Source organism: Ascidia mentula, chromosome 2 (genome assembly GCF_947561715.1).
Source record: "Ascidia mentula chromosome 2, kaAscMent1.1, whole genome shotgun sequence".
NCBI lineage: Eukaryota > Metazoa > Chordata > Ascidiacea > Phlebobranchia > Ascidiidae > Ascidia > Ascidia mentula.
In genome coordinates this window covers 5,715,966-5,740,438 of record NC_138567.1, presented here as the reverse complement: position 1 = coordinate 5,740,438, position 24,473 = coordinate 5,715,966, and the positions used below count along the sequence as shown (strand labels likewise).

Genomic DNA, 24,473 nt, shown 5'->3' with positions numbered 1-24,473 from the left:
TGCATCTGTAAAAAGTATAAATAATTGTCAACTTAAGCTGCTGTCTCAAAAGAACGGGGATACATAACCTTGCTAATTTATACAATAGGTTTATAAATTTTAAATAAAAAATTCGAGCCTTTTTGAATGACTGTTGAAGGAAATGTATCAACATTCCACATACCGCTCAGTTCCGAAAGTAGAATAAGTTTCCTCTCAATATCCAGCACAGTGTCGCGACATTGCTTCAACTGCTGATGGACTGACGTCATGTTGCTCGATGCCGAAGAGGAATCGGAATGCCTCCGTCTTCTCGGCGACAACAAAATGCCGTCGTGAACTTCTTCGTGAGGAGAAGTCTTGCACTTGGCTTCTTCCATCCAGTCCGTGACTTGTTGAAGTTCGGCTTTGTAAGCTTCCACCATCCTCCTGTACTGTTCCTCCTCGAGGATTTTGATCTGCAAAATAGTGTCTCCTGTGTTAACCCTTTCCATGGTTTTACTTTCATTAATGACATGGTAATATTTTGTTTGGTTTGTTTATCGTAACGTGAGCTTTGGAAGATATTTAATCTGTAGGTTAGGTTGGGGTACCACTTCAACAACAGTTGCTTTGCAAAAAACATTGCACACATCAACATCGTCATACGAAGACAAAATGTCAAAAAGACGACACCAATCAGCCGGTTTGGATCTGTCCTTGCGTCTTAAATTAACTTGTATTTCACACAATAGTATGCTGCAATAAAACCTTTAACAAACCATTAATTTTGTCTAAAAATATCGCTATCTCACCTCAACCGTGTTTTGCTTCGACGTTGCCTGCATCCTTATAGTGTCCCAACGATCGTAGAGAACCGACACAGTGGCTTGGAAAGCATCCTTGCCCGCGTGATCCTTGCCTAGAAACCGAACTTTTCGGTCGACCGACTCCAGCTTGGGAATAAGTCGGTTAATGTCGTCCAGTAGCTCCTATAAACATGCCTTTGTTCAACAAAAGGAAACTAACAAAACATGCTGGTATTGGCATAATGTGTTAGAAGGAAGCCAGTATACTTACACTAAGACTAGGTATGCATTATACTAACCAACAAGTTTAGAGGTATGGCTTTACTCTTGAAGATTATTCGCAAAACATTTTGAACATATTGGTAGTATTTATAGAATAAAAATTTGTATAAAATAGAATAATTTAATTAACTTGTCACTTTAAACACCGTTAAAGGTGCCACACTCAACAGGGAAAACCCTTAAATGTCAAACATATAAACAGCTGAAAACCGTTCAAGGTCGACATACAACCCAAAGCATTCCAAATCTTGTTAACAATATAAGTCTTACCTGAGTTGCTTGAAGGGTCATTTGAAGATCGACTTCTTCATCAGAAGCGTCCAAACGATCCTGGAACTCATCGAGTTTCGATGTAACTCCTTGTATTTCGCCCTGAAGATCTTCCTGTTGCTGGAGGGCGTTCAGAAACGACTCCGCCTTTGAGCCGAGCTGTAAACAATGATGTGTTTGCAGCTACTTGCAGCTATGCCATTGCACTTAACCTTATGCAGCTCATATAAAACGTGCTTGGAGTCTTTGAATGTTACCTGCTCTTTTAGTTTGGATAAGGAACGGTCAACGATGCCTAGTTTTCGATCAGGAGAGTCGAGTAAAGTGCTGTCGCGTTGTCTTGATACCATGAATGGACTGTTGGTAAGACTCTGTCGTGTCTCTGGTTCCTCAGCTGTTACATGAAGAAATTGTAAAGTGTGGTTTTCTGTTGTAACTTGCAACGCGTCGAACTCACTGTACGAGTTGTCGCGAGTAAGGTCGGTGGACGGAGCTATGGCGGAATCCGGTGAGGTGGAAACCATCGGTTTCGCCAGGGTTGGAGAAAGTAGGGAGTTTGTGCTGCACGAGGACGGATCTGCACCAATGAATGGATTCAAATAGTGGTTTTATATAAGTCTAAACTGTGCGCGCGCAGAGAGTTATCGTGGTACATAATTTGTTGGGCATGTCATACAAAAATTATGTTTTAAATCCCATCTAATCAGTACTTGATGCGGATCCGAGGAACTTTGAATCGGGGGTAGTCCACGTCGGTGATACCGTGTCGCTAAGATCGTCATCCAAGGCAAGTCTTCTTTTCACATCGGTTGGAGATCTACTTTAAAATTGTACCACGATGAGGACATAGAACACAACCTTTTACAAAAAATAAATCTGTACTTGGTTTTAATTATTGGCGATATTGGGACTTCCTTCGTAGCCTGTCGCAGCAAGTCATAAAATGTGGGCGTTTTCTCGGGGTCAGATCTCGGCGAAGGTGATTGGTTGGCGAATCGTTCACGTGGTGTTTGCTGCCTGGTTGAAGTGCGCGGACCGTCGGTAGTAGACAGTGCGTCGACTTCGTCTATGCTGTACTGGAACGCATTCAAACTTGGCAAGTCGTATGGAGGAGAATCTAAACCGTTTTCCATCATACTGGAATCATCTGAAACATCGTTTTAAATTTTCAACTGGAACAGTTTAATCCAATATATAGCCTACATAAACACCGTTTAGTTAAATTGGCGGGCTTGCTTTCTATGGCATTTCGTCCTTGCTGTATGTATTATTTCTATTTGAACTAATACAGAAGAAGCACAAACTGAATTACTTACTTCTGAATTTCATATTTTCAGCTTCCTGGCGGAGTTGGTCTATTTCCTTCTCGTAACCCTGCATCTCTTCAGTCAACTTCCTGAACTCCTCCAGCTCCTCGCGGGGAGTTCTTGGAGTCGAAACTCGCGATGAACCTATATCAAAAACATACAAATAGGGTTTAGTGAGATAGCATGTAAACTTTTACTTGTAAAAGCGAAGCTGCTAATTGTCAGTAAAATACATGATAAAGCATTCAATGGCACTTCGCACGGTCCACCAGAAATTCCAATACAAAGTTAAGATTGCAACCTTTATTTTGAAAGGCGAAACTGCTTGTCTGTTGAATGTATACATAGTATGTACATTCACATAATCCGCTGGGTTCAATCGAAATTTAAATACCAAAAAATCATAAATGAAAACGCGACCACAAACCAAAATTTTTCGACTTGGGCAAGAGGTTCAATCTCTGTTTGACGTCATCCAATTTCTCGGCCAACCGTCGAATCTCGTCATCGTATACGTCGTTATCACGTGCCTGGGCTTCGAGGTCAAGCAACTCAGCCGTAACGGCCAGTTCTACTTCATCGATCGCCTGTTCCGCATCATTAGCCCGTTTAACCGCCTCCACTGGTTCCCGTAAAGTATCAAGAGCCAGCTTGGGAACTCCAATCGCTTCTTGTACACCTGAAGGAAAGCAAGGTATAATACAGTTTTAAATTTACACAAACGCAAACCATGTACCATAAAGAAAGTGCTCAACACTGCGATTGTCCAGCTGTATTTAGTTAAACAAGACTTGACATTCGCATTCGCATTTGAGCTTTTTTTGCTTTTTATTATTTCGCTATGCCAATGTATTATGAATCCTGAACCTGGTTTCACATACGTCCATTTGTTATACGTACGTGCAAGGCTTATGGGGACCTTACGTCAAGACCACGTGATTAACCTCTTGTATATAACACACACTAACTTTATCCCCTTTTCACACCAACCTCTTTTTCTCGGCGAAGGTGTTGGTGAAAGTTGGTATGGATGATGCGTCTTCACATTTTCAAGTTTATCTTTGTATTTTTGCAGCCGATCCAGAATCTTTTTCTTCTCCTGGATTTGTTGCAAGATGGTTTTGCCTTGACTGTCTCCCACCGAAGAATATTTAAGGTCTGCAACAGCTGAGGATACACAATATTACTTAAATACGAATGTAAATTAGTCAAGCATACGCCGATAAACGAGCAAACATCGGCTAAAATACGATTTAATTGCAAGTAAAAATGCATAAATGGATGGAAGTATAAAAAATACACAATTCGGCAAATCACGTAGAACCGAACCGTCGCTAATCTTTTGGACTTCTTCTTCCATTTCAGTTGCCACGGCAACTGCATCACCAAGCTCGTCCTCGTGCCGCCTGATCTGATCTTCCACGTTCCCGCATTCCTCCAACATCGCGTCGATCTTTCTGTTGAAGACGTTGCTCGATGCGGAGGGAAGGGAGGAAGGAAGACGATCCCTCTTCCTCTCCAACTCGTTACGCAACCTCCGGAGCTGCTCCCGGAGGTTCTAAAAGAGGAGAATTAGAAAAAAATTATGAATAAGGAGAAAGAACAAATGCCTTTATATGAATAGTAATAACGTACTTTGTGATCTCGCATCTGTTTTCTTGCATCCTTTGCGTCGCTCACAGTGAGGGGTCCGGCTATTGTGGAGAGGGCCTTGCTCTTCCACTCATCCAAGAACTCACCCATCTCGTTTAACTCATCCAAGTAAACCGACGCCTAACACAAAAAAACAACCCATGAAAACATCAATAAAATGTAACAACGTCAATCTAATAACTGTTAAACATTGTAAAGGACAACAAGATTGTAAATACAAACAAGTGACGCAGTACCTGGTTAGCTTCACGAATCTTGCCGTCCATGAGTTCCTGTACGCGGGTGTAATGTTCGTTCACAGCATTTACTGCCGCATTGAGTGATGCCTTGCTTCCGGCGTGCGAGGTTTGATCTGCAATCTCCTGCGCTACTGCATCAAGGTTGACAAGTCGGACGTGGCATTGGTCAAGGCTATCCGCGAGTTGCTGCACAAAAGGTTTGTATTAGTGTTTATGTAATTCGCAATGCACAAAAATAAACACCATAGTTTGTTTATGTAGGATTCACGATAAGCAAATAGCGTGGATCGCGACTAGTGTCATACAACTACGTGAATCCCGCATACCCTTTGGGTGGCAGTGCTTGCCACGAGGTCGCTGGGATCATCGGTAACTTGCATTTCGATCTTGCTCAGAAGAGACGATATTTGCATTATTTCGTCGTGGTAATCCTCACGAAGATCCCTGGCAGATTCAAGTTCCTTGGGAAAAAATTATATTTACTTGACGGTGCTTTTCTTTTGTGTTTTGGTCCAAAACCTCGATATATCAGTAGACAAGATATTGGTAGAAGTCAAATCATGCATGTTTGCAAACACAAACACTGGATGGGTTATAACTCGTGCAGAGGTTGCTACGACCAACAGTTAACAGTTTTGTGCGAAATGCGAATTCCAAATATATATTTGTAACTTACGTTTTCTTTGTCTCGCAGTTCTTCGTGCAACGCGGCGAGCGCTATTCGAATCTTTGCAATTGTTGACGACAACTCTACTGGGAGGATGGCGTAGTTCTGTAAATACTTCTGTCGCTGTTCTTCGGATATTTTGTTGAAGTGAGCTTCTTTGTTCGATAGCTGCTCTTTCAACTACACAAACAACACCGCAATTAAAGTTTGATCTGCCAAAGCTTATAACCCTGTAGTTAAAATGACATTCCAGTACACATGTTGTTCAGCACATAATAATACATTTTTTGCTGATTACAATCCGATTTTAACTGGTGGCGGTAATCGCAAACCATTACAGACACGACATACAGGTCAGGTGAGCCATCAATACAAAAGCAAAACCAACTTTTCGACATGCAACTAGCTGCATTAAAAAGAGAACTGCTTATTCCCTACTTGTCGCATTGTATCCAGTTTGTCTTGTACGTGCCCGGGTGCTGGTGCGATGTCCAACGTCCTGTCAGCGTTCTCCCTCATATCTTCGACCCACTCCAGCATGTCCCTCAGTTCGGCGTTCAAAGTTTCCCTGCTTTGCATCTCGCTTTTCACAGCCGCCATTTTTTCAATGGTTGCTTCCGACAATCTGGTAAATTTAGAAAAGAAACCTGACGACTTGATTGATAAACTCACTGTGGAATTTGTATTTTAAATTGTAAATCTTAACCTGGTAGAGAAAAGGCATTTGTATAGAATAGAAAGACACCAAAAATACTTTAAATGCTTTAATGTTACTGTTATATCCTACTTATGACAAGTTAGGAACATGCTGGGTAAACTTTTTAAGAACTTCACTTGCTTTCAATTCAGTCCTGATAACACAGTTCGTAACATTTATTTTGGTCGTCACAAATATTTTTACTATTCCGCCCTCAACTTTAAACACATGTAGCAACACGATAGAACATGACGACGTACTTTTGACACCTGCCCTCAATGTTTTCAGCTTTGCTTCGCACAGCGTGCTTGATTGGTGATTCCAGACGACCAGACAGGGTGTGAGCTGCATCGTGTACTGTGCTCAGTCTTCTCGAAACAGAGGAGACGTCGTTTTGCAAAGAATGCAGAGTCGATCTACAGAAAAGCATGCAAAATGTACTGCGTTGAACACATTTAATTTATGAAACATTTGGTTTCTTTGGGATTACGCTACGATAGCTTTCCAAAATTTCGCGATGGCATCTTAGCATTAACTTTAAAAGATAAAAATAATTTTTCGACCGAACGTATATTTTGTTGACAAAAATGTATTCCCACCTCTGCTGTTTTAATTCCTGTAGAGTGCATTTTTCCAATGCCTGATATGGAAGTTTGTCTTGTACACGATCAAGTGTGGTTCCAGTCGATGAAGTTACTTCGTTGAAGGTTTTCCATTCACGCACTGACTTTTCCAAAATACGCTGTATTTCCTGAGGAAAACAACATATTTTTATAATGTCAACAGAAAATAATGAATTAAAAAGTGCTGGAAGTTCTAGACCGCATAAAAAAGGGCTAGAACAGGATTTTTATAGCTACATCATATTGAAGTAGACATCTGATCCATCCATAGTATAACAAGGGTCTTTGATTACCTTTGACCTTCCCTGTAGTCTGGTAAGTCTTTGTTTAACTCCGGTAAGAGAGCGACCGACAGCCATTCTTCCGCCGACACTGTCCGTTGCTGCAAGAGCTTGCGACACTTCTTGTAAAGCCTGAACGCTGCTCTCCAGATTACAGATATCCCCAGTTATCAACTGAATGCAAACAGACGTTGTTGGATAGCAGTTAGCGTATTAGCGAGTTTTGTGTTTTCGTGTGTATTTTGGCTCTCAATTCGCATAAAAAACGTCATATCCTGTGCGAGAAAAAACCCAATACCGGTTTCTACCAATTCTAATTCGCGAATGTGTTTGAGTCAGTAAACATAAATTGCAAATGTATATTTTTCCGTAACTAACTGCACCACTGCCAGAAAACCAAATCTGTTAATAATTTGTTTACTATTTACAAACATAAACCATCTTACTTCAATTGAAATTGTACATTATTCATTATTTCTAGGGTGTTTTACAATACAATTGGAAATCTCATTTATTGTCGCACTCAGTATAATGCCCTGCTGTACCTGAAAGTTATTCAAGTTATTTTGGGCAGTTTCAAGCGAAGATGGCATCGAGCAGTCAACCGCCTTCAGTCGTTCTTCTGTTCGCGTCATCTTTGATGTCACTCGGTCAAGTTCAAGGTCGAATCCCTCCCAGCTGATTGCCGCAGCCTAAAAAAATAAACACATAAAATGATCAATTCTGCACCCATTATTCTTATAAATTAAGCATTATATTGTATTGCAAATATGAAAAAAAATGCTGTGATTCTGTTGCTTTAGGTATGTTGAATTTCCATAAATCTTCTGGTAAAATATATAGTACGGTTCTTGATACTTGTTTGAGTGCCGCAACTGATAAAGCCTAAGTTAAAAGCAGGCGAAACGGCGGTGAATGAAAGCTTTATTTTGCCAGAAGAACAGATTTATTAAAATTGACTGAAACAAAATTTAGAGTCAACCTTTGACGTTGCTTGAGTCAACAAAGGCGGTTCCAAATATCCTCACGCCACAACGCTCTATTTTTGCGGGCGCGTGGTAGGAGATTCACGCTTTGCACAAAACACATTACCTGCAAGCTTTGATGGATGTCTTTCGCCGAATCTAGAAGGTTCTCTGCCCTCTCACGAACACCCCCCACCACAGTAGAGAGTGTGTCACGTGCTGTTTTGGTTAGCCCTGTTGCCCCGCACATTTCCTCGAGATCCTTGGCAACTTCCTCCAACTCATCCACGTAATGGAGTATTTCCCCTTCGGTCGTGAATAGGGCCTAGCATGCGGTATCGTGTAAAAGTATTAACATCTTGTCTGCTTGGGGTATACAACAGTTGAGATTGAGCAGCATATTACTCAACCAAGAATACAAAAGAGATGAAAATATATGACTTCGAAACCAGTTTGCAGCAATTCTAACCTGGGGACTAGAGTCATGCATCACAAGGTACACCAGAAGAGAAAGATTTTGCAAATTACATTTTGTGATATTTTACACTCAAAACTTGTGAGAATATAAAGAGACTGGTCCATATTGCTCTTAACACTGTCATGTTTAAAAGAAGACGTTTCGGCTTATGCCATCATTGTGAGAATAATAATTTAAAATTTGCCGAAAATATTTTTCTGAATCTTCACTAATGCTAACGAAACCATGGTTCTCTTGTTCGGCGTCTTGTGGGACGTTCAAAGAAATGGGAAAGGTTTGACATTGGAGTAACCAAGTCACAGTATAATTAACACTACGAGAAGCTACAGATCTACAAGTATTCGGGCACCATGCATGACATGCTGGAATTACCTCGTATTGGTGAATCATATAGTCCGCCTGTATTTTCAGTTGTTTATATTATTACAAATTAACGTGTTCTAACTAAACCACGGTAAATTATACTAGCATATAAATTATTACACTGCGACCTTTGGAGTCATACGTTTATTGTTTACTATAAAACGACATGGTAAAATCATCACAATTACGAATGTGGCATGAAATTTATCTGTATTTCAATTACTGAGAAATTCGTATCAAATTATCCTTTACCTCAATTAATGCAATCTAATGTATATACCTGGTGCTGTTCAAGGAGGTCTCTAGCGTGTTCCGGGTTGCTGTCTGCTTCAAGCAGTTGCAATTCAGCACTTGCGCTGCCAAGTTTGCTTTGCACGTGATTCAAACAATCAGCGTATCTCTGACGAGATTCCAGTGCATGTTCAAGATGTCTCTGTAAAGCAAATGATTTGCTGCATATTTCGCAGAAAATTGTCAATACAGTTACACTTAGAACCAATGTAAAGTCCCTATTCTACACTACAGAAGCATTGAGCACCTCTTTGGTCTCAATCACAGCAGCGAGCGACGCCTTGAGCTTGGTGAGTTGGTCAAGTTGGTGTTTTACTGCAAACGGAAGTTCTTCGCCTTCCTCTAGGTGGCGCTCCACCTCTTTGTCACCAAGGGCAACCAGGACGCGCAATTTGGACTCCACTTCTTCTTTGGTTATCTACCAGATTACAACCAATTAAAACATATGCAATGATACCTTTTTCAACAGAAATAAGTGAAACGAACCTGAAGTTTCTTGATTTCTTCTTGTACACTTTGTGGGTCAAGCTTAAGGGGAGTTTCGCATTCAAGGGCGCTCTGCGTGTCCTCCAACCACTGAACTCCTTTCTCAAGATCCCCCTGAAAGTCTCGACGGGAAACAAGTCTGTGTGTAAGATAAGAAACAAGTTTAAACCATTTTGTTCACGACGAGTTCAAAACAACTTTGGACCATATTCTGTGGCAAAAGGTTAGATTAAAACAAAATTGCTAAGACTCTATGCCCATCATATATTAATGTGGATACAACCTTCACACGAACAAAGTATTTTAGTTTTTCCACGAACCGTTTCTCAAGGTCACGCTGTCTTTCGCCCAGGTTTCCTTGCAAGCGGTGAAGTGCGTCTCGTAGGTTGTCCACCTTATCCCGGGTAAGAGTCTTGTCCTGTTCCTCCATGTCTGCGCACAACTGCTCGGCAAGTCCGCTCACGGATCTCAACTCGATCTGGCAACTTGTCAACATCGCCGCCATTTGCTACGAGGTTAAAACCCCAGGTTAGAACGCACGAGTAAACTAGTTTTGTTAAGTTTTCCTCAATATCCATTACGCATCAGTTGGTCTAAGATTATTATTAACAAAGCTAGAAATAGCACCTGAGACATGGTTAGTTTGTGTTCCACTCTGCTTGGGCTCCCGGTGTTCAACTCTCGGTCGCAGTCGGATATTTGTTCATCCAGTTCCATAATTCGACGCTCGAACCGCTCACGACACAGCGCCATCTCGCGGAAACGGTCGATTCGTTGAGAACTCTGCTGAGCCAACCGGTGGTAGATTGCAGTAGCTAAAAAGGAAATTAACTGTTTACAGCGAAATTTTGTGCGACACGAAAATCTCAAGGAATAAAATTGACGTGTTGGTTTCGACTGGTGTAAATCACTTGTTCATTGATGATCACTAAGTTTACCTTTTAGTAGCTCTTCTGGTTGCCATGGTTGTCCCGAACCTTTGAGGCAATCCCTCATTTTTTCGATTCGTTCAAGGCTTGGTTTCCTTTCCATCATCGAATGTTGGATTTTCTGTACGGGAGAAAAAATGGTTAAAACTCCATGGATTGGATGCGTGGAAATGCTTTTTCAGAACAATTGTATCAAACTATATACTATGTAGCTTACTTTTATTTTCAATGTTTCCAAAAATCATCACAAATTAAAATCATTAACAATTAAAACAGTAACATACCTCGGCTTTATGCAGCAGAGTGCGAGCCTGGCCAGCTGTGTGTCCAGTCGGCATGTGGTCGAGTTCATGAAGCATCGTCTGCCCAACGCCCAGGTAGTCTTCAAGCTCCTCTAAAGCGTGGATGTATTCACGGCGTGATGACATCATTTCTCGCATTTGATCTCCTTTTTGCTCGGCCGACTTACAAACGCTGAACAGGTAAACGAGTGAATCGCTTTAACGTAGCTGTTCTGGCAGGTGAAGGATTTTAAGATTGTCATTAGAGCTGAGTTTTAGTCGCAAGGAAATGATTTACTTTGGCGTAACTTTTGAGTAACAAATCAAATGGCAAACCAGTTTGTTTTAGAAACACGGCATTTTGGCGACCAGTGCTAAATATTGTGGTTCGAGTACAGTGAGTTGAATTGATATAACACAACTTACTGTTCGAATTGGTCCTTAATGTTTTTCATCTTATCTGTGATCAAAGACTGGTCGACGTCAGATAATTGTGAGAGAATTTGTTGCGCCTGATCGCATATCTTCGACACCAAATCGCGGTATTTCACAGATTCGTTTGTTATTGCCTGTGTACAAACCATAGCATTAAGATCCTGCCTGAGAAACTTTTCATATGAATGAACGAGGATTAAAAATTAATTAGTTAGTGAAACAATTGGTAAATTGGCATAAAAAGTAAAAGTTCCTTTTTGAGAAGCCCTCTAAATATCTCCAAAATGTGACTCACAGATTTGTGTTTGAGCATAATGCCACATACCTAAGCAGTAAAATTCGACAGATGCTAATCTTGCATTACCACAAGCATTCACAATGCAATGTCATAGCTTTGTCGAATAGAGAAAAATAAATAACAGTAACGAACAGGGATCCTTACCTCGTATCTTCCAAGGTGAGTTTCCAAATCTGGAAGAGAGGCAGCGAGGTTGACCTCTGGGAAGGTCACGATATCAGCTTCCTTCAGCCAACGCAGACAACGATCCACGTCGGCGTGAAATAGTTCGCGACTGGCCAGAAGTTGTTGCAGTTCGTCCAGACGGTGGCGCCAAAGCTCGTCCACTTCAGCGTAACTATCCTCCAGCCCTGTACGAGAGTATTGTGAAAACAAAGACAAGAGAACCGATGTAAAAATTGGGGCCTGTTTAAGTGAAGCGGAATAACGTTATGTGTTTTCAATTGAAGGATACGGGCTAATGACATCTTTAAATTTGTCAGTGTATAACGTATTGTTGTTATAGTTACGATGGCAACTACCTGTTTAAATCTTGTGAATGGAGGTTATTCTGTTTTTTTTAAACCATGTATTTTCAACTATTGTAAAAGTCGATGAGTTTTGTTTGTCGCGGCGAGCGCAGCTGATTGACAATTTAAAATGAATGACAAGATTATTAAAGACGAAATAAAGAACACAAATACAAGGAAACGGCAAACAAGAAAACTAACACAACATGTGCTGGTAACACAAAATATTTCTACGTGCAAACTACAAACCCATGAACGCCACGACACCGCCGCTATGATCCACCACCAACACGTCACAGCACGTCTACGTCACCTCTGGCGACGTAATAACAATACTTAAATACCTGTTAACTTGCCTCGCACGCTTACACTCTCCGGTTTGCCTTCGTAGATAATTTGTATCCCTGTGGCGATCACCTCATCTACTGTCACCTTGTGGCGAACAATTTCCTTGTGAAGAGTCTGCGGAAGGTTTAATGGCATTAGCTAGGCGTGACTAGTATTGTTGGGATTTTAAGCAAAGTAATTACAATTTCCATAACACTGTGTTATAAACAAGATCATTACCCTGTGTTCTTGTATGAGTTTAGCGACTGCGTCTGGGTGGAGAGGATAAGGCTTCCGTTTTTCCAAATTTTCTTTGATGTGTTCTAGCCAAGCCAGAGCCTAACGACAAAGAGCAAATGATAATACAAAACTAAACATTGCGATTTATCCTTAGTCGTTAAACATTTCGTTTCTTGTTTTACCTGTTGTGAAGTTGCCCAAAGATCTTTTCGTCGGCCAATCGCGTGATTAAGGGCGTTAGTTTTGTCCGTTGCCACAGCTTGAGCTTTTCGGAAAAGTGCCTGAATGCCTGTGACGTCGGTGTGTAGTGCGTCACGCTCGGGTGCACTCAGACTCAATGGCAAGGTCTGGTGACAGCTGCTCAGTTCACTAAATTCTTCTTTTTTCTGGTTCAATTCCTTGCACAGCATCTATGAAAAAACATACGTGTTGTCGATTTGATCACAGGAAACCGGTTTTCAAATTCTACGAAATTCTCTACTTTTATCGGGTCAGTCAATGCAACGTATTACACTCAGATTTACAAGTAGGCTGGTCTATATTGCGCACGAGGTAAGAAACCGTCTTCCTAGAAAGTACCCAATCACATAAATTACAAAGATCCAGAACTCACGCTATGTTTTTGTCGTGCGGCGTTCAAGTCTTCCACGCTGAGAGTCATGGGGACGGGATCTGTAACTTTATCGATAAGAGCTCGTAGCCAAGATCGGGTAGCGTCCAGTTGCCTGCGGTATTCACGATGTTCGCACGCCGTGCTTTCCAACAACTGAGCCCGGGATTGAAGCTTCTGCTCAGCTTCGATCCAACGCTGATTCAAATGTCTGAAACAGAACGAAATGATAACAGTTCTAATCTAATGGTAAGAGATTTGCACCAGGGAAACCTCTGTGTCAGAAACGTTTGCACATGTATACATTGATTTACACAAAAATTGCCTCAAATTCAATTGATCAGTTCTTCTGGATATCAATATCATACCTCACTTTGTCTTCTACCATCTCAGCGTCGTGCGCGTTCATGCGTGGCGTAAGGTTATCCAGGCGTTCAGTCAGTGCGTCCAGCATCTTTTTGTTGTCTTGCATTTCCATGACAAGCGCCTGCATGTTCAACAAAACTAAAAGCCGGCCAGACATACTGTAAGCTACCTATGTCACCGAATATCTGACCTTGAAAACGTACAAATTTAGCCTCTATACGCCAAACTCAAACTCAGCGCATTACAGGTAAACTTTTCTGTGTCTACGGATTCTTAAACATAGACACATTAGGAATGTACGCCTTTTTTACCGATAAGTTAACACACTCCAACAGCGAACATGGCATAAGCAGGGCTGCGATTTTAAAACAACTGCACCAAACTACATGGCCAATCAACAGACCAAATATTGGAGTATCGTTCCCGAGTTTGAACTGATGCACTCAAATATACACATACGAGTGGGTACTCGAAACATAACATCAGACGATGGCAACACCCACCTTTGCCCTCTCCAAACGGGCTGGTGTGCTATCCACTACGTTACGAAGCAAGAGATCGGCTTCAGATTGATAGTGTTGAGTCAGTGATTCAACTTCGTTGAGATAGCTATGGAACATACACGTTTATAGGTGTAGAAAAAAATGCAACATATTGTAGTTTACTGTAGGGAAATATTAATCTTGATATTTACTGGCAAGCTTCAGTTTAATAAAGTCACATGTTTCTGTGACTAAGTAAATTGCATTGAAGTCGAAATAAAACTCTCCACGACCACAAGACCTCTTGTTAATCACCAATACAAAATAGCAGTACTTGTGCTAAACCTAAACTTACAAGTTGAAGTCTTGGGTAGCGCTGAGGTTGCGTTCTTGTGATTGGTGTAGGTTTGTGGCGTGAGCAAAAAGTCGCTCCCACTGCGAGATGAGATCGTGAAACTCCGAGTCGTCATTTTCTCCTGTGTGTAAATGAAAGCTTACAAAACTGTAGTAGGAACTACTTTTATTTCGCCTCATTTTAAACTTCGAATTTCACCAACTGATCTACAGCACTGGTCATTTGTTCATCTCGAAGAATCATCAATAAACAATATTGCAAGATAGTCAAGCGTTTTGAACCGTCTGAGAACCTGGTTGGCACACTCTACATTCCAACGTTGATTTGAATAGAATGCAAGTTGAAACGTGTTAAAGCTGAGCCCGTAATAAGAAACAAATAATGAGTAGTGGCCTGGGTTTCATTGTGAAGCACTACAGGTGGCACACTTCAATGAAAATTTATCCGATCAAATTGCCTTAAATCACAAGTATTGTACGTAACACCGATAACAAAATGCTATACCCTCAAAATTACAAACGATAGGGACCAAAGCAAGTAACTTCCAACAGAAACATCAAATAATATAATTTGTATGAAATATCAATGACAAAATGCTATTCTCTCATAATATACAGCAAGCAAATAGCAAAGGTAAGATCAGACAACTTTTTCCGCGTAAATACATAAAAATCTTACTTTCGCCCAGTAGTTGGCGGTATTTGTCGTCCAGGAGTGCAATCATTCCCTTTTTGTCGGTCACTTCGTCATAAACCTTCTTACACTTGAGGGCGTGCTCTTTGGCAGCTGATGACGTGGCCTCCGCTGGTGAGTCTTCAAGCCTGTGTAGCAACTTCTCAGTATCCAGTAACCATTCCTGTAAGTAACGCAACATAGTTGTACCGAAGAACTTCTCCCATTTGTTTACTGCATTTTTTAGTGTTATATGTAATGTTCTACTACCTTGAAATCATTGAGAATGTCCATCACAGTTCTCCATCCGGATTCCGCTTCCGCTGCCTCGGCCAACAACGATTCTAACTCTTTCTTAAATTCGGCAAACTTTTTCTCCAATGGGCGTGTCTGTTCTGGGTCACGTATCATGCTGTCCTCGACGAAAATCTCCCGAGCTGCAACATTGATCACATCGTACTTGGATGAACAAAAATCAAGGAGGTTATCGGGTGTTAAACTCTACCTTTCACGTCTTCCAATAGCAGCGCGATGTCCTTGACACGACGTATAGCCTCGTACAGGTTGGCAGAAGGGTAAGCACATGCAACACGGATAGAAGATTGCTGTTCGGCGAGCCAGGCGCCAGTCTGTTCCAGTTTCACGCTCAAGTCTTGATGTTTGTGAACGACTTCCGTTAGGCGGCGCACGAGCTGCGCAGCGGCAGCGTGGACGGTGTCATAAGTCGCCTAAACGTAAATATGTTCTCCCCTTACACATTGATGAACCTCCTTTGCAGAATTTGATGACTTTTTAAGCAGATTTAAAGCGGGGTCGCCACACTATATGGGAATATACAGTATGTTTAAGAAAATGTGTGCAAAAATTTGCTGTACTCTAACGTATATTAATGGTGACGTGTTCACAGCCACGTACCAATATACCCGACCCTAGCTTATAACGTGCTATCACAACTGTCATTTACCTGGAGGCTTGAAAGTTGATTTTGAATTTGACTTTCCAGCGGTTCCTTCTTTCCATCTTCGTACTCATTGAGAAGTTTCTTGCCGAGATTGGATGCGGCCTGCACCTCCACTCGGAAGTTGGAGATTTCCTCCTGCACTCCTCTGTACTCCACCAGAAGATCCTCTACAGTGGAAGCAGGAGAAGACTCGGAGCCTGACTCGCCGAGGTCCTGCACAAAGTTTTTTCATCTTGAGTGTTCAAGGCAATACATGACATACACAATACATGGACAGGAAACTATAATGATCAATGGATTAAATCGAGATTTCCAATAAGAGACCGACTCACTTGGGACGAAACCATCATGATTTGCGACGATTTCCCGAGCAACCATTTCTCCGCCGACTGCACGGCGTCGTGATATTCCTGATGTGATTTCACCTTAGTACACAATACATTTTCCTCAGTACCATGGCAAAACATACCAACGAAGGCACTTTGATTCCACTTACCTTCACCTTCAGCTCGTCTATTCTCTGGTGACAGAGATGAGCGACCCGTTGAAACTTCTCGTTCACCTGCTCGACGTCACGCGGGTCACGTGACTGCGCAGACAAACGGTCGGACTTGTGCGCTACGTCACGCAGAGTCTCTTGGTGTTTACCGATGTCTTCTTGATATCCAATGTACCTAAAATTCAAAACCATCAAATAATTGCAATTCCTCATGTATATAATGGTCCCTGCCTGTAAACATTACTGTGAAAATTCTAATGATGTTGTTTCTAGGAAAGTGACGTCACAGTAATGTTTAGAAAACAAACGCATACCTGGCAAGTTGGGCTTTCTTCTCGAACAACTCGTACTTCATTTCCGGTTTATTTTCCACTTTCGACATGGCGTCGGCTAGCCAACTTTTAAGGGAATCCAACGCGTTGCTGTAATCCTTCTGCAGGTGTAGATTGCGCCGCATGGTGCGCTGAGCTGTCTGAATGCTTGCATACAACTCCTGTATAGATACGAAACCGTTATTACTACTTTATTTCATATCGCTTTACTCGATACGAACAAACGGCAATACTTTGGACATACGACAGTAAAACGATACAACTGACAGTTTTTCGCACGTTGCTGTATGACCAGACCCCCATTTACTATTATGTTAATATACACAAAAAACGTACAGTATGTTCAGGCTATGCAAAGCAGGCTTGGTCATAAAACCGAGGTACATCAAGTACATTTAAAGAGACTCTAAAACAAACCTGGAAATCGCCCTGCTGCGTGGAAGTTTGTGCACTGATCTCTGCTTGGTATTCCGAACCAATAGCTTGTATTAGTTTGTTCGCCTTTTCCGATATTTGCGAGAGCTGAACTTTCTTCGATTCAAATTCAACGAGGAGATCATCTAGTTTTTCACAACGCTCCTGTACAAAATAACGTAGTTACAAGACTGTTAGATCTTTTATTATAAACCAAAGTAATACAAAGTATTATACACAGTAATCTATCGGAAATATGTTGCAAAAAAAGTTTATCATTCAAAGGCAATCAATCGATTTTTACTTGGGAACCAATAGTTTCTCAAACGTGTTTCACTACGTTACAGATTTTATAAGAACTAGAGAGAGAATTTAAGAAACTCACATCAGTTGTATCGGGGTGTGCCATCTCGGCCGATACCTGCACAGCAAAACGTTCAGCAGCGGTGTTCAACCATTGGTCAAACTCGTCACTTTGCTCCTGGTAGTCAGACTGAATCTGGACTGCGCTCTGATACGCCCTCAAGCGACTCTTGCATTTCATCAAGAGTGACTGATATCGTGAACTCAGCTCTGTCACCTGGTGAGAAAATGGTAATGAAATATACTATCAGCACCACTTACAAGCATTGCAGAATCTGATGTTACACAATTTGTGATGTTAATTATTTATCACGAAAAACTCTTGCCAGTATTGCAATTCAAAATCACAATCGAACAGGGTGTTTTAACGATAACGCCACAGATAAAAAAAAACCTGCATGACGTATTGTAAGATATCTTAACATATACGGTAATTGCCAAATCCGTTACTTTTTTTTTAATATTTGTGGTTGAAAGGATCTATTGTTTACTGAAAATTGTTACCTGCTTGCTCATGCTTCCGTCAGATGGCGCACAAGTTTCGAGTAGGTTTTGTGCAGCTTTGTTGAGTTTCTCCAGTTTGTGTCGGTTGTTCGTTATCTCGTCGGTGTAATGCCGGAATCGTTCAGTAGAGTCGCGATTCTCTTGTAAGTTGCCAGTCAATGAAACCTGGGTTAAACGTGTTTTAAATCATTTGCTTTCGCAAATTTTTTATTCACCGAAAATACTTGTTTAATTGAAGGTCATTTACAATTTCTATGTTAAATACTAAACGAAACGAGATAAAGAAACAAGCCTTTTCATTTTAATTATACCACTTTAGTATTCAAAACTAAAATATTTGCGTCTACAGTTCAACCAGAACGTATTTATTAAACACTGTGTTTATCTCCAAAATGTATTCCCATAGATTTAATTACCTCGTTATCAGGACACTGTTCCATGGCGTTGAGCCAATCCTCGAAGCTCACACATATCTTGTGGTATTTTTCCAATTCGTCAAGAAGAGTGCTTGTTTGTCTCAAAGAATCAGTCAACGATTTCCTGTAGTTTTTCCATTCCTCTTTCAGGTTCTGTGGTCGGATATATCGACGTTTAGAAGATTTCAAAGCTCAAATAGATGCGCGGTCATTTAAGGGAAAATTCGTGAAACACGAGTATGTTTGAACAAGTGCGATTTACAATTGAATTAATCGATAAATTCGGCGTCGATTTTAATGTGTTTCTGCCCGATTACGATGTTTTCTTTTGTGCTCGCGGAACATTTATTTAACGACAATCACAACAGTCACATTTTTTATTTGAGTTATTACCACAATATTTGTGATCAGGACAATGATTGCATGCGGACCGAAACGTCGACCGTGCAAATAATTTTTAGCCAGAAGTGACTTGAGTTTATTGAAGATTATGCCTGATAGCTTCAGCATCAAAATATTTGTAAACCTGCTTTAAAATGTTATACCTGCAACTGCAGTTTGACAGTTTTGTCAGAGCCGCTCTTCTTCCCAGCATTGAAAGCTTGTTTTAGTTTCTCCTCGCCCTCGGGTATTTCCTTCTCGATTTGTTGCAAGGCCTGCAAAGAGTAGAAAGTTCACCATTTAAAACAACTTCTTTTGCATGAAACAAGCTTCAGATGCCTTTAGGACCAAAAAACTTAACTTTACACATTGAAACACTACATATTCTTCTAACACGTGATACACAGGAATTTCTGTCGTTCAAACAATGCAAATGCACATAGAAATCAAATTATCACTTTGAGGTTTTCCGCAAGTATTTCTTTTCCCCCGGTCTGGTCGGAAAGTCTGAACAACTCCACCGGCCTTCCGGAAAACCAGTCAGTAAAAATGTGCAAGGCTTGGTGGTAAGACTTGGCAGATTCGGCCGCACTTTCAACTTCATCCAATAGTGCTGCAACAATAACCCATGTTTGTATAAAAAGACTTCAAATTATCACAATTCAACAACACACAAAACAAGTGTCAAGAATAATAACAACATAATTTATGTAGAAGCAAATGAACCCATGATGATCAGTGGGCTGCAGACAGCGCGCACGATGACAACAAAGTCACCACAAACGTGGATAGTCCTGCCTTGTTAGTTAGCCGGCAGGGCCGCCCTCGGCCACCAGCTGAACTGATGAGTGGGTCGAAACAGCATGCACTGTCTGTCATTCACTAATATACTTTACCTGTGTTGTGAATTTAATTTTAGTGAATTTGAAAAGCAGATTGGCCACAACTATCTATTGCACCTTGAGCAGCGTTCAGAGTGTCTTGGTAAAGATCACGAAGTTCCGCGGTATCAACTCTGGTTCCTCCAGCATCCCCAGTGCACTCCGCAATCTTGTTGGCGCACAACTGGGCTTTCTCGATTACCGTGGAACGCTGTTTGACGTCACGGTAGAGCGCCTGGCACTTTTCCAGGTCGGCGAAAGTCGAGTCGGCCGCTGAAGGCTAAATCACACGATATGTTAAGTTTACACAAAAATAAAAAGAGAAAGCAATTAGTAGAACAAAATTTGGACAAAATCATTTTTGTTGTAAATCTAGCAGCGCTATCCATAGGAAGCTGACATCATTTTTAAAACAGATTTGGATAAGGCAGTACATTTCGTTACAACGGCAGTATATTGGATGTATACCTGAATTGCCCTTGCCTCTTTTTCACACTTAATGGCCTGTTCGGCTTGTTCCAACCACGACTGCGCGTTTTTCACGGACTCGTCGTATTCTTCCCACAATGCAATACAAGCGGCCAGTTTTCCCCTGTCACGTGATGTAAATGATGTAAAAATGCAATGCGCGATATCACACATTTTCACACAGTGGAAAACAACGAACCTCCACTGGTCAGCTTGTGTTGTGTACTTCTCCCAAGAGTCCTGAAGGTTTTGCATTTGACTCTCAATGGCCGAACGCCCCTTGGCGGCTGTTGATTCGAGGATTTTTTCGCCGCGACCTATTAATATTATAAGTTCTTATTTTATTTTTATGTTACTAATGTTCTTCAAGTCAGTAGTTTCTTCAATGTCACTGATAATTCTTTAAGGGCGATTTGTTCCTATATTTGTCTTAGTGGAAGAAGTCTCACTTGAAAAATATTGTGTTTGTTAAAATTGTGACCCGACAACATTAAAATATCATTACAACGCCCCGTTAGAAAACCACTGCTCTGGGTAATTGCAATAAAAAGTAGATGAAAAATATTAAATATTGTCACTACTTTCATACCTAGCATGACGTTAAGTTTAATTTCTCCATCTTGTCTGGAAGCAAGCAGTTGGTCGAGCTTGTTGAGTCTTTGTTCCAGCATATGTTTACCACCGGCCAGGTTACAATATGATTCCATCCTGTGGCCGAAATCGTTCATCCACTCTTGACACTCGGTGAAGGCAGTCTGGTACGCCTGGTGCTCGGTCACGTGCTGCTCGCTTCGCTTCAGTGCGTCCTGTGTAGTTTGTATATTCTCATTTTACAATATTGCAAGTGACAATAATGTTGAAAAATTGGAAAAAAAATCATTGTTGTATTGGAGTGGATTTTGGCAGTAAAAGTCACGCAAAAGCCCAGGCGAACAGAAATAACGTCTTGGAATGTTTATTGTAAACCAATTATCGGCCTTTAATTCTAAGATTATGACCTCTTCGTAACATAAGTATTCAATTGTAAATAGTTGTTCCCATACTTGCACTTGTTTGGTGACTGTGTGATATCTGGTAAGCAGCTGGTTGAGTCTAGTTAGCTCCAGCGATGAACCGAGTTTCTGGGCTTTCCTCTTCATACGTTCGTACTTATATTGATGATCGGCAATATCGCCCCCAAGTGTCTGAAGTTACATAAACGTTATCAGCTTATCAATAAGTAAACGATTAATAAATACACTATCGTAAGACGGTTTTATAGTAATTTAGTTTTCAAAAGAAAATATACTGCAGAATTATTTGTACGAAACAAGTTTTTATACTAAGCTAAAACATAGCACACATAAAGCGAATGACCTGCATGTGTAAACGAAACATTTGTGTTTATTGAGGCTTTTTAAATGTACTTAGAGATGGTTTAACAGGTTTGGTTGTTCCTTCTTACCTGAAATGCATTATGCTGGGACTTTTTCAGGCCTATGGTTGCTTTCAGTCCAGACTCAGCTTCAAATTTCGCTTCCACTGTTTGAAGCCACTCCGTTATCTCATTCACATTTGTGTCAAACTCCTTCAGTTGGTCGACGTGATTTCTTAATCCCTGTTCCCGATCCTGGGTGGAAACAGTGTGTTGTTGTTACATATGACACTCAAAAGACAGCATTTTGTTTAGTGCTTTACCGATTGTCACATTGACTAATACATAACTGTTATGAAAAGCAATAGAACCAATAATGTTTTTATAGCGAGCTGCAGACACGAAACTGTTGGTTTTAACTTTTGGTTGCCCACAATGTTTCCACCTTCGTTAGTTTCCGTCGGGTTACACCTAGTTTGGTACCCAATGGTTAATGGTGGCTGTATGGTCACCTCAAAGTGGAAGTTTCGCCGGCTATTTAGCTGACAAGATCGGAGACATATTGGGTCGAAACAGTGGCCCTGCCATAACTATTATGTCTTAACGTTGTAAAGGTACGTTATAACTTCCATTGCAGACAAAACATATACCTGCAACGCGTTGAGAAAGTTCCTCCAGTTGTCTTTGCACAATTTGCTTTGCTGTCGAACAGACCCAGATACTTCAGGACCGACAACAGCCAACAAACATTCACTGGTGTTCAACACAGCATTGAGCTTCGTCTGTCCCGCATCTACGCCGCCAAGAAGCGCCTGCAGCGATAAATATATTTCTGCTGTCAGGTCAATGGGTGGCTCTAAACACCAAAAGAATCCTGACATGGGAAAATAGGCTTCAACGATGGCATCACAATAAAGCCTTTCTTTTTTACAATAAAAGTTGCTATTTCTGCAAGGAAGTGACTGCTGCTCACCTGCAGGTGTTGTAACCTCTCTTGCGCCACCTCGCGATCTCCGGATATTTCCCCGTATTTGTGAACCGCGTCCTTCTTTGACTTAATCCACAGATCGAACTCTCGCACAGAATTCTGGAAGGTCTCGTTCAACCCGCGCTCACAGTTCAGTCGACACTTATCGGTTTTTAAACGATTCGCATCGTACCTGTTTGTACAAATTCGTCAAACCAGTTTTGGGGTCATTTTCGTTTGCTTACCTTTGCAAAGCGGCAGTGACGTCTTTCGAAAGTTGGTCGATTTCCGGACCCTGGTAAGTTCGACACATCGTGTTCAGTCTTGCCTTGAGTGTGTCTACGGACTCCTGGAGGCCGTTTAGAGCTTGACTGATCACCTGGTAAAAAGAGACGTGTCAGATGAAATCACCAAAGCTTTATAATCGCAAAACCGTCGCTATTTACTACCTTGCACTTCTTCAAGATGGCGGTAGTATTTTGTGGTTGTTGTTGTCCGTCAACCTCATCAAAAGATGTGTTCGCATCCAACACTTCATCCACGTCCAAATCGTTCAAGCGAGACTGGAAGCGTTCAAGCGCGTCCGCGAGAGCGGATCGTTCGATCTCGAAACTCTCCTCGTACTTGGTGACTTGAGATAACCGCGATTCGAGTGAGATCTCGGTTTCGATCAGAGATCTGTCCCATGATCTCCATTCTTCCTTTAAACTGCAAACGAGAAAAAACGTGTTTAACAAAAAAGAAATCATTACAAACTACATACAGTCAAATATGTAAGAACAACAAGCAATCCAAAGGAGAATCTAAGATATAGTAGTATCAACTATAACTTGTTGCAAATCTCTTCAAACAATGAGCCAATAATGATTAGTGACATGCATACAATTATGCACACTGCTTCGACCGGTCAGATATTGCAACAGGTCGAAACTTTATGCAGTACTGTCTACAGCTCATCATTGCTTGTAAGACATGAATCGTTTTCAACAAAATTCTCATGTCCCACCTTTCAATTTCCGTTTTGATGACATCGCGACCCGATTCGGCGGTATCCGCAATCACGTGATCACCGATGTCTATTGCTGTGTCTAGTTTTTGTCTTCCGTATGTTCTCGTTGCTTTCAGGCTCTGAAAAGTTCAAAAAATATAATTGCAGACAAAAATATACAAATATATATAATAAAATAACTTGTTGCGTCAAAACAATACGCGTGATACAAAAAAAGATCGTTCAATTTCCCACATTTTTCAGCCATACCCTACCTGCACTTTCTGCAACTTTTTCTGTATTGCGTCCTTGTCCGTGCCAGTGACGTCAGACCAGCGGTCGAGTTCCTCTTTGGCCGAGTTGCACCAATCCACAAAGTCACGTGACGCCTCGTAGTAACTCGCGTGTTCTTCAACGCAACGAATCAGCTGCGCGACACGCTCCAGTGCTTTTTCGCACACTTGTTCGTAAAGTTCTTCAATGGCCTGAACAGACACGGTTGCATTCTTTACTCAATTTCTATGCATGTACTCATAAACTTTAGGAATATAAATACACTCAAAAAACACTTGCTAAAAATTTACCGGACTGGTCCTATTTATTTGGTGAATGCTTTTTACTATGTATTGCTATTACTGAAGGTACAGTGATCACCAGGTTGTAGTTTGTAGTTGTGGTTTAGATCCACACACAGACTACTTGGGGCATTTTAGGGTATGTGAAGTGAGTAGTTTGTATTGCTTGGATTCTTACCTTGAAGTCTCCCTCCCTGTTAAGACGAATAGCTTTGTTGCGCAACGAATCGATCGTTTCCTCGTGGGAAGAAACGTCTTCTTCGATCAACCTTTACACAGAAAACTATGGTTGGTGACTTACCACGATAAGATAGTGCACTGGACAGAACTCATTTATCATAAACCGCATTTTAATATATGCCGAACTAACGTCCGCTTTGCAAATTTTCAAAAACTTCAATATTAAATATATGCAAAGGAGCCATAACAATTGAATTTAAATTCTAAAGATTTTGCTGTAAATAAATGTGATGAGAAACAAAATTGGATACTGGTTT

At 41.1% G+C, this 24,473-nt stretch overlaps 1 protein-coding gene across 8 annotated transcripts in view; it reads right to left on the bottom strand.

Moving 5' to 3' along the window:
* LOC145889249 (nesprin-1-like) overlaps window positions 1-24,473 on the bottom strand; it is a 197,458-nt gene that overhangs the window by 28,907 nt on the left and 144,078 nt on the right. For 5 of the 8 annotated variants that reach the window (XM_082980162.1, XM_082980167.1, XM_082980168.1 and 2 more), the window contains 64 exons: window positions 24,155-24,245; window positions 23,677-23,886; window positions 23,420-23,541; window positions 22,863-23,121; window positions 22,659-22,792; window positions 22,420-22,606; window positions 22,097-22,258; window positions 21,537-21,701; window positions 21,136-21,276; window positions 20,682-20,898; window positions 20,292-20,409; window positions 20,093-20,216; window positions 19,703-19,904; window positions 19,202-19,356; window positions 18,908-19,018; window positions 18,363-18,515; window positions 17,947-18,111; window positions 17,465-17,659; window positions 17,083-17,244; window positions 16,648-16,826; window positions 16,331-16,508; window positions 16,167-16,259; window positions 15,838-16,047; window positions 15,379-15,601; window positions 15,144-15,310; window positions 14,880-15,057; window positions 14,202-14,322; window positions 13,868-13,973; window positions 13,367-13,485; window positions 13,002-13,209; window positions 12,571-12,798; window positions 12,389-12,487; window positions 12,166-12,283; window positions 11,457-11,662; window positions 11,006-11,148; window positions 10,583-10,772; window positions 10,308-10,419; window positions 9,997-10,184; window positions 9,690-9,877; window positions 9,370-9,508; window positions 9,131-9,301; window positions 8,873-9,025; window positions 8,602-8,628; window positions 7,879-8,076; window positions 7,332-7,478; window positions 6,799-6,960; window positions 6,482-6,633; window positions 6,143-6,298; window positions 5,624-5,810; window positions 5,195-5,365; window positions 4,845-4,979; window positions 4,516-4,704; window positions 4,262-4,399; window positions 3,956-4,184; window positions 3,617-3,793; window positions 3,054-3,305; window positions 2,636-2,770; window positions 2,202-2,466; window positions 2,030-2,139; window positions 1,777-1,896; window positions 1,577-1,713; window positions 1,320-1,478; window positions 774-950; window positions 164-437 (listed from right to left, as the gene is read on the bottom strand). In XM_082980162.1, the coding sequence (XP_082836288.1) occupies window positions 164-437; window positions 774-950; window positions 1,320-1,478; window positions 1,577-1,713; window positions 1,777-1,896; window positions 2,030-2,139; window positions 2,202-2,466; window positions 2,636-2,770; window positions 3,054-3,305; window positions 3,617-3,793; window positions 3,956-4,184; window positions 4,262-4,399; window positions 4,516-4,704; window positions 4,845-4,979; window positions 5,195-5,365; window positions 5,624-5,810; window positions 6,143-6,298; window positions 6,482-6,633; window positions 6,799-6,960; window positions 7,332-7,478; window positions 7,879-8,076; window positions 8,602-8,628; window positions 8,873-9,025; window positions 9,131-9,301; window positions 9,370-9,508; window positions 9,690-9,877; window positions 9,997-10,184; window positions 10,308-10,419; window positions 10,583-10,772; window positions 11,006-11,148; window positions 11,457-11,662; window positions 12,166-12,283; window positions 12,389-12,487; window positions 12,571-12,798; window positions 13,002-13,209; window positions 13,367-13,485; window positions 13,868-13,973; window positions 14,202-14,322; window positions 14,880-15,057; window positions 15,144-15,310; window positions 15,379-15,601; window positions 15,838-16,047; window positions 16,167-16,259; window positions 16,331-16,508; window positions 16,648-16,826; window positions 17,083-17,244; window positions 17,465-17,659; window positions 17,947-18,111; window positions 18,363-18,515; window positions 18,908-19,018; window positions 19,202-19,356; window positions 19,703-19,904; window positions 20,093-20,216; window positions 20,292-20,409; window positions 20,682-20,898; window positions 21,136-21,276; window positions 21,537-21,701; window positions 22,097-22,258; window positions 22,420-22,606; window positions 22,659-22,792; window positions 22,863-23,121; window positions 23,420-23,541; window positions 23,677-23,886; window positions 24,155-24,245 (10,487 nt within the window). The remainder of the gene's footprint in view (window positions 1-163; window positions 438-773; window positions 951-1,319; window positions 1,479-1,576; window positions 1,714-1,776; window positions 1,897-2,029; window positions 2,140-2,201; window positions 2,467-2,635; window positions 2,771-3,053; window positions 3,306-3,616; window positions 3,794-3,955; window positions 4,185-4,261; window positions 4,400-4,515; window positions 4,705-4,844; window positions 4,980-5,194; window positions 5,366-5,623; window positions 5,811-6,142; window positions 6,299-6,481; window positions 6,634-6,798; window positions 6,961-7,331; window positions 7,479-7,878; window positions 8,077-8,601; window positions 8,629-8,872; window positions 9,026-9,130; window positions 9,302-9,369; window positions 9,509-9,689; window positions 9,878-9,996; window positions 10,185-10,307; window positions 10,420-10,582; window positions 10,773-11,005; window positions 11,149-11,456; window positions 11,663-12,165; window positions 12,284-12,388; window positions 12,488-12,570; window positions 12,799-13,001; window positions 13,210-13,366; window positions 13,486-13,867; window positions 13,974-14,201; window positions 14,323-14,879; window positions 15,058-15,143; window positions 15,311-15,378; window positions 15,602-15,837; window positions 16,048-16,166; window positions 16,260-16,330; window positions 16,509-16,647; window positions 16,827-17,082; window positions 17,245-17,464; window positions 17,660-17,946; window positions 18,112-18,362; window positions 18,516-18,907; window positions 19,019-19,201; window positions 19,357-19,702; window positions 19,905-20,092; window positions 20,217-20,291; window positions 20,410-20,681; window positions 20,899-21,135; window positions 21,277-21,536; window positions 21,702-22,096; window positions 22,259-22,419; window positions 22,607-22,658; window positions 22,793-22,862; window positions 23,122-23,419; window positions 23,542-23,676; window positions 23,887-24,154; window positions 24,246-24,473) is intronic. The other 3 variants (XM_082980163.1, XM_082980164.1, XM_082980165.1) reach the window with 3 other exon arrangements.